The sequence below is a fragment of the Eubalaena glacialis genome, chromosome 7, assembly GCF_028564815.1.
Source record: "Eubalaena glacialis isolate mEubGla1 chromosome 7, mEubGla1.1.hap2.+ XY, whole genome shotgun sequence".
In the NCBI taxonomy this organism is placed as follows: domain Eukaryota; kingdom Metazoa; phylum Chordata; class Mammalia; order Artiodactyla; family Balaenidae; genus Eubalaena; species Eubalaena glacialis.
Window position 1 is genome coordinate 96,339,270 of NC_083722.1, and position 15,134 is coordinate 96,354,403.

Here is a 15,134-nt window from a genome sequence, read left to right on the forward strand (position 1 = left end):
AAAAGAAAAATATCCTCACGTATTCTCCTGCAGAAACTTTTTTAAAGATCTAAAATGAGACAGCCTATGAGTTTTACTTTGGGTGATCAAGCAAAAGCAAAACAAAAACAAAGTAAGAAGTCATCCTTTATTTCTAGTTTCCCATATCCTCCCCTATTGAATCCACTAATACTAATACTGATCTTGCCCCCAGAATCTCACAAGTGTTCCCATTCTTCTCAATCACCTTTCCTTTTGCTACTCCAGCCCACGCACCAGAGGTTCTCATTGTCACAATCACACTAACCTCCAAACTGGCCTCCCCACTTTAATCCATGTAATGCACAGTGGCCAGTTTGATTTTTTTAAAAAACTATTTAGACCATGCCACTCTTCTGCTTAAACATTAAATTGCTCCCCATTTTACTGCCTATGAAATCCAACTTTCTTATCATGACCTAGAAGTCAACAAGATGTTTTCCACTTCATCTGATACCATTTTCTCTTGTCCAGACTCTGTTCTTGCCTCAAAGCCTTTGACTTAATGATTTCTCTGTTTGGAAAGGTAATATTTGTGACACCGAGTCCCCCTAAAACTGAGTGCCTCTGCCCAGTTTATGATAAACCCCTCTATCCAAAACATTATTCCCTTTCTTGTCCAACACCTATTCCCCTCAAGATTGAGAGGTGTAAAAGAAAATGGGGAATTGAAACCAAGCAGGATACTGTGGGGTCCTCCTGGGTACAAAAGCCTCTCCATGTCCCCTGTTTCTTATCCGTAGGAAAAAGACTTCAGCCTCCTAAAGCACCCCTGAGTGCCAAAGGGCAGATTCAAACACAAATTCGGGAAAGGAGGGAATACAGAAACAAAGGAGGAGCAGTCAAGAAATAATAATGCGGTGATAAAGCAGGGTCCTGGTTCCTCCTCAAGGGATACACATAATCTGGTACAGATCTATGAGCTCTTCTATAGGAACTAAGGCCCCCACCCCACCCAGGTGGAGGCTGGTAACTTCAGGCTGAGCACAAGCACTGGACCCTAGACTGCGTGGAACCAGAAGGCTGATGACCAGATTCCTGGAACACCACCCTGTTACCTCCCCACCAACCAGTCAGGAAGGTCACATGCCCTGCAGTCCTCCCCCTAAATTTTGCCTATAAAAACTTTTCCCCCAAAACCATAGGGAAGTTTGGCCCTTTTGAGCATGAGCTGCCCTTTCTTCTTGCTTGGCCTTTGCAATAAACCTTTTCCCTTCAAACTCCGACATTTTGCTTTCTTTGGCCTCACTGTAATCGGGCACATAAACTTGGGTTCGACAACAGTCTGAACTCCTTTTACGGAGAGAAAACTCTCATCCTTTAGCTCTTGGCTGAAATTTCCTCCAACCCCTAACTTCTCATTCTGTAAGGCCCCCTTTCCTACCACTGCCGTTATTAGTTCTCACACTTTATTTTCTTCACAGTCTGTAGCAATTCAGTGCATTTTTTGATCACTTGTCTAATGCCTATTACTGCTTACAAAATGGAGGCTCCATGAGAACAGAGGTATTGTTTTTCTTGCTAACTGCTATATCCCAGTGCCTAGGATGAAGGCCCACTCAGAGTAGTGTGAAATAAAATTTATATTTTATGGCAAGATGACAAAAATTTAAACATAAGAATGTTTAAAGAACAATGTTCTTCCAGCATCAACAAGACAACTCCTTAAAAAGATAACATTCCTTCTTGATCTTGTAAGGGGTCATGTGACCCACCAGGTTGACACTTAGATCTGGATTATGTAAACTGTCAATAATACGTCATTTGATGTACAGCCCTCTGCCTCAAAAAATCTTATGTAACTGTGCCTTGATTTCTAACTGGTGGAACAGTTCTCAGAGCTTTCTGAGGTGCTCTTCCGGAGTTATAATCCTCAAATTTGGCTCAAATAAAATTTTCCATTTCTTTCTTAGATTGACTGATTTTTTGGTTTACAATAGATAATCAGACATTAACTACTGAATGAGACACACGTTACAGATGAAAGTTCTGCAGATCCAAGGATAAAATAATGACAATATATGTAAAGTACATGCACACAACACTAGATGCTTTATAATTAAAGCCTCAAGTCCTTACTAGGCATTTCTTGAAAATGTCATAATTATAAATGGAGATTAAATGTAGACAGACAAGGGAGGGAAAATATTATAGTAATAAAATTTCAAAAACCCTTTGTTTATGCTGAAAAAGCACAACACAGCTTAAGAACAGAATGATTTTGTTTACGTAACTGACTTTCTGTCCCCAAATTCAATAGGAGCCCGATCTGAAGCACTCCTCTATCAAAATGTCAGGTCTCAGTAAATGACAACTATTGATATTTAGTGCACTCCTAACAATACCAGACTATGCACCATGTTTTACGTGTATTCTATGTTAATCATTTCAACAACTTTACTGAGATGCGATGACCATTATTCTCATTTTGCAGATTAGGGAATCTTGAATCTCTTAACTCAACAGGCCATAGAAATAAGAATATTTCAGCAAGTCATCTGCTAGGCTTACAGAAAAAAAAGCACTGCAGCTTTTACTGCTGTGCTTAATCATTTATGAATCTTGGTTTAACTTCTGTCTCTTGCTGGAGAATGGAGAGACTGTGGAATGTTCAGTTAATTAAGAGAAAAGACATTTCGTGTCTTTTCCTATGATTCATGCAGAAGTGTCAGTTATTAGAGCCTGGCATAGGAAGCAACAGGGATGAGAGGATTACACCTGACTGCAAGATGGGAGAGAAGCCTCCAGAACTCTCATTTATTAATTTACTTCATTAATTATTGTATTTACTGATTGTCTACCAATTACCAAGCAGAATGCCTCTACGCCAGAGATACGAAGACAGATAAAACGCATTCCCTGCCCCAGACTCAGTTACTGTCATTTGAGTGGAGAGACAAGCAAACCAATGATAAAAATATGCTGTGATAACTTCTTTAATAGACAGTATTTATAGAACACTTTTCAAGAGTTAAATATATACCTAACTTCCGAGTAAATGAAACAGTGCAAAACCAAGCAGCGTCAGATGCTTTTACGAGACAGTAGGGAAACACTGAAAACACAATTCATCAAATAAATAATTAATTATACACATCTTAGTATATAGATACATAACTGAAAAAAGTTTTCAGGAGGAAATAGAAAAACCCATATGACCGTGAAACAAGAAAATTTACTTTCTTAATGTTTGACTATTTACAAACCTATCCCACTCCCCCAAATCATATCATATTGTTATTTATTTCAGACATAAAGCTGTCAGATTAATGCATGCTCTCATGCAAAACTTCATCTCTGATTGTCTGAAGTTAATTCCTAAGTGCCACTGCCTGACAGATGGTTTCAACTTTTCCATTCTCACAATAAATAGGCAAGTTTACCCTTTTCAGGAAAACTATCTAAATTTGATTTCCAATAATTCTTAAGGATAAAATTAGTGTCTAGACGACATAGCTATAAAACGTCCAGCATATCTATGCAATATATTTGACAGTCGATTGTCTTGTAAATCAAGTGATATTTTTACACTGACAACTCAAATTTAAAGCATCTTTTCAAATTAACATTGCTAGGAGTATAAACACATTATTGTAAACACAGATGCCTGACAAAAGCATTTCCATTCCTGGAATATTTATTTTTATTTAAGACTTTTACAGTTTATTTCCTTTCTTACCCTATAGTCAAATACATTTCTCTTCTTTGACATTCATATAACACTAATTATTATACACTCCCATACTTAAAAACTTCAAATTTCATTATAATTTCTATGTTCAGTTTTCAATATTCTCTTTTCTTTTTCAAGTATGCTTGTTTTACATTATTCCAGATTTTTAGAGATTAAAGTTTAAAAAGTTAAGGAATATAGGGACTTCCCCAGTGGCACAGTGGATGGGACATTGAGCTCCCAATGCAGGGGGCCCAGCTTCGACCCCTGGTCAGGGAACTAGATCCCACATGCGTGCCACAACTAAGGAGCCCGCCTGCCGCAACTAAGGAGCCCATGTGCTGCAACTAAGGAGCTGGCAAGCTGAAACTATGGAACCCTGGAGCCGCAACTAAGGAGCCCGCCTGCCGCAACTAAAACCCGGAACAACCAAATAAATAAATATTTTTTAAAAAGTTAAGGAAAATAAAGAATATGCCTATTCTATAATGTATACATGATATATATATACCATACACATTACACAATTATATTATATTTTATATATATTCTTTAGAAAAAAGAAAAATGAAACAGAAAGATATATATACAACACCGAGATTTTGCAAAATACAGCTTTCCCTCAGGCTCTAGCTAGTAACCTTAATTTGATTTCAGGGCCTCCTCCCAAGCAAGCATTTCAGAAACTCCTTTGACCACTTCTGATTAATCACCCAATCTCTCCTTAAGGAACTCCTCCATTCTTAGCCCCTTTCCTTCGCCTACATACGAAAATTAGTCCTGTGCTTTACTGTATTATTCAAATTCTGAAGCCATCCTTGTCCTGTTTTATTTGGCTCCAAGAATGATTTAAGATTACAAAAGGTAAACTTTCCACTTATATCCTCAAGCATTTGTCTATGTGAATCAACGAAGAAAACCTACATATGAAGTCCAACTTGCTGGCTCTAAGGACTGGGGAGAACGAAGTACTGATATTTTCTCCCTTAAGACTCTTGCATGGATTAGCATTATTTCACCCGCTGCCATGCCTATGGGCCCATAAAAGAAAACACGCTCAGGCCACCCCTGAGAAGACAACGCTATGGTAACTGAACCTGAAACATAAATCTGAGATGAGGCCTGAGGACATCAGAGTCCACATTTTTTAGTGTGGAGCTCGACCCCCACGTGAGACTTGCAAACTGTACTTCAATAAAAAAAAATTAAATTAATAATTTAAAAAACCCAGCATGGGGGAAAATAAGTTCTATGAGTCAAACCCCTAACTCATGCTAAAAAAGCATAAGAAGTTTATGGGTGAGGAAATAGAGAAAGATTTTTTTAAATTAATTACTTAATTTTACTGAAGTATAGAAAACTTACAATATAAGTTTCAGGTGTACATAATAACACAATATTTATATAGAATACACTCCATGCAAAGTTATTAAAAGATTTTTGATGAGGCTTTTGGGTCTTATTATCACAAACATTCATTCCCCTGAATTGGGAAGAGAATGGTTTCTTCCTCTTTATCTCAGTTTGAGAGGCTTCAAGGAGATCACTTTGTGTGTCATCTGTATTTTGAGGACACACTGGATTGATATGTGTGTGACTGAGTAGGAACCTATGGTGCCTTCCCAGGACAGAGCCCTCCCACTATGTCCTCTGCTTGCCTCTTATTTGTAGAAAAGCTGTAGTCTCCCAGGCCCCCTGAGTCACAAAAGCATGGCTGAAGAATTAATGACTGAAAAGCAATCTTCAGAAAGAAAAACGGAGCTAGAGGAATCAGGCTCCCAGACTTCAGACTATACTACAAATCTACAGTAATCAAGACAGTATGGTACTGGCACAAAAACAGAAATATAGATCAATGGAACAGGATAGAAAGCCCAGAGATAAACCCACGCACCTATGGTCACCTTATCTTTGATAAAGGAGGCAAGAATATACAACGGAGAAAAGACAGCCTCTTCAATAAGTGGTGCTGGGAGAAATGTCCAGACACTATAAGACTTTTATAGGCCAGACACTATAAAACTCTTAGAGGAAAACATAGGCAGAACACTCTATGACATAAATCACAGCAAGATCCTTTTTGACCCACCTCCTAGAGAAATGGAAATGAAAACAAAAATAAACAAATGGGACCTAATGAAACTTAAAAGCTTTTGCACAGCAAAGGAAACCATAAACAAGACGAAAAGACAACCCTCAGAATGGGAGAAAATATTTGCAAATGAAGCAACTGACAAAGGATTAACCTCCAAAATTTACAAGCAGCTCATGCAACTCAATATCAACAAAACAAACAACCCAATCCAAAAATGGGCAAAAGACCTAAATAGACATTTCTCCAAAGAAGATATACAGATCACCAACAAACACATGAAAGGATGCTCAACATCACTAATCATTAGAGAAATGCAAATCAAAACTACAATGAGGTATCACCTGACACCGGTCAGAATGGCCATCATCAAAAAATCTACAAACAATAAATGCTGGAGTGGGTGTGGAGAAAAGGGAACCCTCTTGCACTGTTGGTGGGAATGTAAATTGATACAGGCACTATGGAGAACAGTATGGAGGTTCCTTAAAAAACTAAAAATAGAACTACCATACAACCCAGCAATCCCACTACTGGGCATATACCCTGAGAAAACCATAATTCAAAAATAAGCATGTACCACAATGTTCACTGCAGCTCTATTTACAATAGCTAGGACATGGAAGCAACCTAAGTGTCCATCAACAGATGAATGGATAAAGAAGATGTGGCAATATATACAATGGAATATTACTCAGCCATAAAAAGAAACGAAATTGAGTTATGTGTAGTGAGGTGGATGGACCTAGAGTCTGTCATACAGAGTGAAGTAAGTCAGAAAGAGAAAAACAAATACCGTATACTAACACATATATATGGAATCTAAAAAAAAAAAAAAAAAAAAATGGTTCTGAAGAACCTAGGGGCAGGACAGAAATAAAGACACAGATGTAGAGAATGGACTTGAGGACACAGGGAGTGGGAAGGATAAGGTGGGATGAAGAGAGTGTCATGGACATATATACACTACCAAATGTAAAACAGATACCTAGTGGGAAGCAGCCGCATAGCACAGGGAGATCAGCTCGGTGCTTTGTGACCACCTAGAGGGGTGGGGTAGGGAGTGTGGGAGGGAGATGCAAGAGGGAGGAGATATGGGGATATATGTATATGTATAGCTGATTCACTTTGTTATAAAGCAGAAACTAACACAGCATTGTAAAGCAATCATACTCCAATAAAGATGCTAAAATTTTAAAAAAAAAGAATTATTGATTGAAAGGATGTGAACATGTAGTGACAAAAACAGCAGTTGGGCCAGGAGAACTGGTAAGAATTTAAATAGTAAATCAGCCATATGTCAACCACAGAATCTTTAGTTCCTCCCTGAAGTACACAGATAACTGTATCTGACGCACAGTCCCTGCGTTGTTTTACAGATGCCAATGCCCCCACCAAATGGAAGACGTTAACTGCTTGATGACCATGAGCACATAGCCCCCAGAGTGGCTGGAGCCTGAGGACTGATAATGTTAACCCCTGTGACACCACCCTTGTTACCTCACCATCAACCAATCAGAGACTTGTGCAGAGCTGACCACATACCCTGTGACTTCCCTCCCTCATTTTGCCTTTAAAAATGCTTCCCTGAAATCCACTGCAGCTTTTGGGTTTTTAGAGCATGAGCTGCCTGGACTCCTTGTATGGCACCTGTAATAAACGCTGCACTTTTCTTCACCACAACCCTGTGTTAGTAGATTAGCTTTACCACATGAGGGCGAGCGGACCCAAGTTTAGTTCGGTAACATGTTTCCCACACAGAACTATCTGAAGGACAAGTTGTCCAGCCTGCCTTCCTGAGTTGGGATATACAACATGATGGCAACAGTTAACAATGCCATACGATGTATATGAATGTTAAGAGAGAAAATCCTGAGTTCTCACTGTAAGAAAAAAATATTTTTTATTTTTTTTGTATCTCTATGAGATAATGTTAACGAAACTTGCAGTCATCATTTCATGATATATGTAAGTCAAATCATTATGCTGTACACCTTAAACTTACACAGTACTATACATCAATTATATCTCAATAAAACTGGAAAAAAACATAAAACAAGGTGGTAAGACAAAAATAAGATGCTTTATAGTTATATCCCATGAGGCTTGTTTGCCGTTAACTTTACAACAGTTATGCCACTTTGTTTTTTATATATACCTAAGCAAATTATAAAATATGCAATACATTATTTTAATTAAGGTGAATATTTTAACAGAAATAGCATGGATAAGGGTAAATATATCTTTGACCACAACTCCTAATCTCAATACTGCCACTTCATTCCGGAAGTAACCACTATTACTGATTTAGTGCATTCTCTTCCAGACCTATGGTTTTATACATGAATGTATATCCATGAAAAATATCATTTAAATGTTCACATAATTAGAACCATTTTTTCATCTTATATTTGCCTGTAACACCCAAAAACCTGTGAGGGAGGAGGTAATCAAGAAGACTTGACTGCCAGTTGAACTACAGGCTGGACCCAGGCCATTGGAGGCTTGCCATCCCACCTCCACTGTCTTGGGATGTGTGTTCAGCTTGCGTTCCTTGCTCCTAGAAACTGCACCAAGGAAACAGCCTTGAAATAGGACTGGGTATGTTACTAAACCCAGTTAGGGGCTCTATATAAACAGTTCACCTTTGGCTGGTGAGTATGGAGATCTACTCGTCTTGCAGCCACACAAGACAAGCCTTCTTCTAAGTAAGCTCTCTTGCTTATTAAACCTGCCACCTAGCAATCTGGAAGGGTCTGCCTTTTTCTTTGGTCTCTCCTGCCCTCTGCTTACTGGGGGTCGGGAGGGGGGGCTGTTTCCTTTTACACCCAGGAAGCTCCTGAGGAGGTTATGAAGCAACAACCTGTCTTGCATATTTTTTACTTGCAGATTTCTTTTTAAGTACTGCACACTAATCCACAGCATCTATTTATCATATCGTATTTTTCTCCTTCTGTGGACATTTAAATTGTTGTTAACATTTTTTTTCTTTCACAGACAACAGTGAATATCCTTCTTATACTACTAAGAAAGCATTTTGATGTAAATCTCACAGTTTATAAATTCTTAAGGCCAAAAGGCTGTGCTTTAATCAGATTCATTCTTTCATAGATGTTAATCATGATGTCTGATTTTACTTTACATACTGTCTTATTAAGAAATGTTTTTGTCCTGCCTCAGATATTTTTTACTCATTTGTACTTTAGAACATTGGATACCAAATCTGATGGTTCATTTTAATCAGCTCATTAGACAAAAGTCCGTGGATTCCTTGCCTTATCCTGAGAGACTCTGATTCAAGACAGCTGGGCAGGAACCCACTTCTGATACTTTGGTTTGAAAACCTCTAATACAGAAAGAAGACCTGAAAACAAACTCCTCCTGCTTCTATTAAGCTTTACTTAAAGATAATTCTCAGGATAAGTTATTTCCATGCATACTCCATGCTCTGCCATGGCAGCAGCATCTAGATAGTAACCTCTGATGTCCTAATACAGAAAATTGTGTGACTTGCTGGTATTCCTAAACACCAAGATCTATAAATCACAAACAGCTGTGCACGGGGTCTATTTCAGCCTAGGAAACACAGGATCTTCAAGGAAGAGCCAAGAAAAGAATCTGTAGTAGATGCTGATAGGAAGGCACTCAAAGGTTTTCTATCTCAAGTTTAGTGGCTGAAAAGCTTCCTGAGATTTTTCTGCTGTTGGAAAAGTGACTACTCTTTTATTAAGTGACAAGTGATCTCACATTTGTCCAAGAAAAAAAAAAAAATCCAGATCAATATGTTTAATTAAGGTACTTTTCCCCTTAAAAATCACAACGTCATGATTAAACTCTGTTTTCATGTTAGAGTCTTACTCAAATTCTCAAAAACATGTCATAAATAAGAATGAGCCTGAAGGTATTCCAGGATGTCATGCATGTTTTACTCATAAAAATGGGAAGGTATCTAAGAGTCAAGTTTTTCCTTTAACTGTATAGAAAGGCTTTAAAACAACTAGAACACTCAGATGGGAATATGCTATCTGAGAAGAGGGAGAAAACAGTATTTTTGATGCAATTTTTTTCTCTTAAAAATACCATTTAGTTTCAAGGAAAATAATTGAAATCGAACACTTAAGGATGCAGGAACCTAAAATTCTTTACATATGACCATTTTGGGAAATTGTTCTGAACCAGTAAAGAAGGCTACTTTTCCTTTTTGATCTCCCTTTCAAGCTCAAGAAAAAACGGTGGGCGTCTCCTTTCAATATGGCGTTTTCTGTGTCAGTTTTCACCTTGAGCAATAAGCAAGTCTACACATGGGGTCAATGAAAACGATAAACAGAATGAAATTTCAAGTATTAAGAAAAATCAGCGCTAACCTTCTCATTCCTGCAATATTTGAGATGGGAGAAAAGTTGAAATTGGTTCTAAGTTCGGAGCGTTGAGGGCTTCCTTCCTCACGTAAAGCGATAACCCCATTCTGTGTATTATTTCATTTATTTATCACACACTAGAGGCAGGCATATCCCACCTCCGTTTTATGGGTGAGGAAAGGGATTTAGCGTGCTCAGGCACTTTGCTCAAAAGCCCCAAGCAAGGGAGAGGCAGATTCAGGCATTACAGGCTATCTGATTCCAAAGCGCACCATCGCCATCTTTCCCCAAATCCTCCTCTACCATCCCTTCTAAAATACAATTTAAGTGTACCTACCAAGCCTGGATGCTCCGCTCACAGCTTTCATCATTTCTTTCCACCAGCTTGTTGCTTAGATCTGGAAGCTCTTCCCCCAGGCAAGCCACCGTCCGCTGCAAGTCCCTTCCAGTTGTCTAGGAGCATTCCGCGTCCCCACTTCTCTCCCGAGCAGCTGAGGCTCATCTACTTTCACAACACCTGTAGCCACTAGCTGCCTTTTCAACAACACAGGCTGTCAGCAGAAAGCTCTCCACAGAACTTAAGTCTCTGGCTAGAAGTATGGGTACGTGCCGTTCTAAAGAAAACTCTCTTTGAAGGTATTGAACGACCTTTCAGTGAAAGGTGAATGTCCCTGAACATAAGTGAAATGTTTTCAATTAGCATTACATTGGAAAATATACCTAGCGCTTACTCTCCCCCTTGCCTTTTCTTTAAACTGAAATCTTGGCCTAGATTTATCGTTTTCTCTCTCTTTGAGATCATTTCATTACTACATAATGAATCTCCCGAGCTATGGCAGGAGGCGACTAGAATTCCCCCCCCCCACACCGATTCTGCATTCCTTAGCATCTCCTCTTAATAGAAGCGGGAAAACTCAAGGAGAGAATGGCTTTCTTTCCTACAGAAAGGGCCTAGTCAGGTGTTGCAAATTTAGACAAACGTGCTTAATTTCTCAAGTAAGAAAGCTTTTTTTTCCACATGGTAGCAGTAGCCAAAGAAATCTCCTTTGGCACTTCCAGGGCCAGCAGGACTTTGTCACTCATGGGCAGTGGTCCTGGCAGATGAAGGTAACCCACTATAGGTAAGAACACTAAACTAAGTGCTGTTGTCAAAATGCAGCTTCTGGACACTCTCCCATGATTTCCCTTTTTCTTTTTTTTTTTTCTTCTTTATTGGAGTATAATTGCTTTACAGTGTTGTGTTAGTTTCTGCTGTATAACAAAGATAATCAACTATACATATACATATATCCCCATATCCCCTCCCTCTTGCGTCTCCCTCCCACCCTTCCTATCCCACCCCTCTAGGCGGTCACAAAGCACCGAGCTGATCTCCCTGTGCTATGCGGCTGCTTCCCACTAGCTATCTATTATTTTACATCTGGTAGTGTATATATGTCCATGCCACTCTCTCACTTCATCCCAGCTTACCTTCCCCCTCCCCGTGTCCTCAAGTCCATTCTCTACATCTGCGTCTTTATTCCTGTCCTGCCCCTAGGTTCTTCAGAACCATTTTTTTTTTTGAGTCCATATATATGTGTTAGTATACGGTATTTGTTTTTCTCTTTCTGACTTACTTCACTCTGTATGACAGTCCCATGATTTCCTTCTCCTCAACACATTTCCCTCTCCCAAGGCTCTCTAAAAACTCTCAGCCCGGGCTTCCCTGGTGGCGCAGTGGTTGAGAATCTGCCTGCCAATGCAGGGGACACGGGTTCGAGCCCTGGTCTGGGAAGATCCCACATGCCGCGGAGCAACTAGGCCCGTGAGCCACAACTACTGAGCCTGCGCGTCTGGAGCCTGTGCTCCGCAACAAGAGAGGCCGCGACAGTTAGAGGCCCGCACACCGCGATGAAGAGTGGCCCCCGCTTGCCGCAACTAGAGAAAGCGCTCGCACAGAAACGAAGACCCAACACAGCCATAAATAAATAAATAAATAAAATTTAAAAAAAAAAAAAAAGAATCACTGTAACATACGGCAGTGTTCATTAAAAAAAAAACAAAACTCTCAGCCCCTCATGTTCTTCAGTCTAACATCTAGAACCTTCTCTGTAGCCAAACGAGCTCTGCCAGGCCAAGGGACCCTGTTTTCACTTAATTACCATAATTCACGAGGAACAAGTATGAGGTCATGAATAGGTCTTATTGATTAATGCAGAAGCAGTAAAGCTTTTAGTCTGAGATTTAACGTCTTTCTGAATAACATCCTCTGAATAGTATTACTGGCTTTGATTGTGGCAACATTTTGAGCTCTCCGCCATTTGGATCTTGTTTTGAGAGAATAAGGGTTGCAATCAGCAGAGGCTGCGTGCCTGACATGTGCCCAGTGTTTTGCTAAAAGCTCTATAAACATTACCTTAGTTCTCACAACTACTTGAGCATATATTCTACAATATCCTTCTCATCCTCAAATTACTCTGTAGTCCTTTCCTTTGCTTTATAACTTGCATGTAACCTCCTGGAGATGAGACGTCTTGTCCCAAGACCAGTATCTGAAAGTCTGGATGAATTAATGAACTACCCTTTGAGGTTTAATACTGTCATCCTGTGTATTTTACAAGTAACTCTTGAAGAATAATTGAGCATTTAAAACCCAGTAATCTGGTCAGCGCCAGGAGCCGGCCAATCCCAGAGCTCTCCCCCGCGGTCGCGGCACAGGCCGAACAACCAAACAGAAAAGTTTAATAAACAGCAGGCGGAGGGGCTGGCGGCGGCGGCCGGGCCCGAGCGAGCAGGATTTCGGTGGCCTCACCTGTTCTCATTCACCGGCAGCGACCAGCGGCGGCGGGCAGCGCATCAGGCGGAGAGAGCCGCCGCCAGCCCAAGCAACAGCAGCAAAGACAACCTGACATAGGGAAGTGGGGACTGCTATACAGAGAACTACAAAGCATCCTCAGTGCAGTAGGAACCCTAATCCAAAGCCCCTATACTTTTATCAGAGTGTGCAACAGAGGAACGTAGCTCAAGAAACTAATCACAGCCAAGTGCCTATACTTTGTTCCACTGGCTGCGGATTTTATGGAAACCCTCGTACAAACGGCATGTGTTCAGTACGTTATAAAGAACATCTTCAGAGACAGAATAGTAGTAATGGTAGAATAAGCCCACCTGCACCTTCTGTCAGTAGCCTGAGTCTTTACCAGTTCAGGGCACAGATGGCAGTGTCCCAGAAACTCAGTTGGCGTCAGACTCTACATCTTCATCTGTGCAGCCAAGCCCTGTATCAAATCAGTCACTCTTATGAGAATGTGTAGCATCTTCCCAAGTGGACAGCACATCTGTGAACAAAGCAATACCTGAAACAGAAGACCTGCAAGCTTCAGGATCAGAAACCGCACAGCAGCCATCTGAAGAGCAAAGCAAGTCTCCTGAAAAACCAAAACAAAAAAAGAATCGCCGTTTCATGTGCAGGAAGAAAGTGGGACTTACTGGGTTTGAATGCCGGTGTGGAAATGTTTACTGTGGTGTACACCTTTACTCAGATGTACACAAGTGCTCTTACAATTACAAAGCTGATGCTGCTGAGAAAATTAGAAAAGAAAATCCAGTAGTTGTTGGTGAAAAGATCCGGAAGATTTGAACTCCTGCTGGAATACAAAATCCTTTGACCATCTGCAAACTAAAAATGGACTTGAGGGTTTTTTTCCTAGTCATTGGGAACGTAGAGCAATGTATCTTGTATAGACCTTTTAATCATGCATGACATCAGGAGAACAGATTTTTGTTTCTGTTTTGAAAATGACTCTGAACATTTATTTACATTGCAGTTTCTGTGGCTGAAAAGACTTAAGTAAACTTTACAAGTATTATCTTTTTAAGATCATTTTAATTTTAGTTGAGTGCAGAGGGCTTTTATAACAAATGTGGAGAAATTTTGGAGGGCTGTGATTTTTCCAGTATTAAACATGCATGCGTTAATCTTGCAGTTTATTTTCTCATTGTGTATGTATATATAGCTTTTCTCTGCAGCACGATTTCTCTTCTCACTGTGTATATATATATAGCTTTTCTCTGCAGCACTATTTCTCTTCTCATTGTGTATGTATATATAGCTTTTCTCTGCAGCATGATTTCTCTTTTGATAATGCCCTTCAGGGTACAACTAGTTATCAGTAACCGAATGTATCTTAATCATTATGGCCGCTTCTGTTTTTCATTAACAAAGGTTATACATATGTTAGCATATAGTTTCTTTGCACCCACTATTTATGTCTGAATCATTTGTCACAGGAGAGTGTGTGCTGATGAGATTCTAAGTTTGTGTGTTTTTAACTTTTTTTGAGCGAGGGAAGGAAAAGCTGTATGCATTTCATTGCTGACTGCAGCTTTCTTTCAGATTACGTTCATTGGTCTGTGTGTATACAATATGAAGAATGATCTGAAGTAACTGTGCTGTATTTATGTTTATCCACCATTCTTTGATTAAATAAAAAGGAAAACCATAATGTTCCCTTGTAAAAACAAAACCAAAAAAACCCAATAATCATATTATTATTAACTTATTAGACTTTCTGACTGAGTACCCATTGGCCAAACTACGATAAAAAGCTTTCTATGGTTAGATCATGTCCTCTTACCATGACAATCCTCCAAGGCAGGTCCTTCCTTCCATTGGTGTCTTTTTAGAGAAAAGCATTGTGTCTTAGAAAGATTAGCCTGCTTGTCCAAGATCACACAGTTATTTAGGGACGTGGCTAGGGTTCCAACCCAGATCTATGACTGGGAACAAATGCTCTTAACCACTATGCTATACTGTTTCATCCCAATTTGGTCAACTTTCCCAACACAGATGATCTACTGCTTATCATTATTTCAAACACATTTTAAAATACCTCTTAGTCTCCTAATCATCATATCTTAATATCTTCAGGGGTCGCACAGGAGGAAAAATTAAGCAAGCAAAATAGGGGAGGGTTAAGACAAAATGGTGATTAATTCCCTGATTTCACTCAAC

At 39.6% G+C, this 15,134-nt stretch overlaps 1 protein-coding gene across 1 annotated transcript in view; it reads left to right on the plus strand.

The window, feature by feature from the left end:
• Positions 1-13,760, plus strand: part of LOC133095771 (AN1-type zinc finger protein 6-like) — a 28,207-nt gene extending 14,447 nt beyond the window's left edge. The window contains 4 exon segments of the mRNA XM_061197486.1: positions 12,790-13,005; positions 13,120-13,306; positions 13,309-13,375; positions 13,457-13,760. Of these exon segments, the coding sequence (XP_061053469.1) occupies positions 12,790-13,005; positions 13,120-13,306; positions 13,309-13,375; positions 13,457-13,760 (774 nt within the window).
• The last annotated feature ends 1,374 nt before the right edge of the window (positions 13,761-15,134 follow it).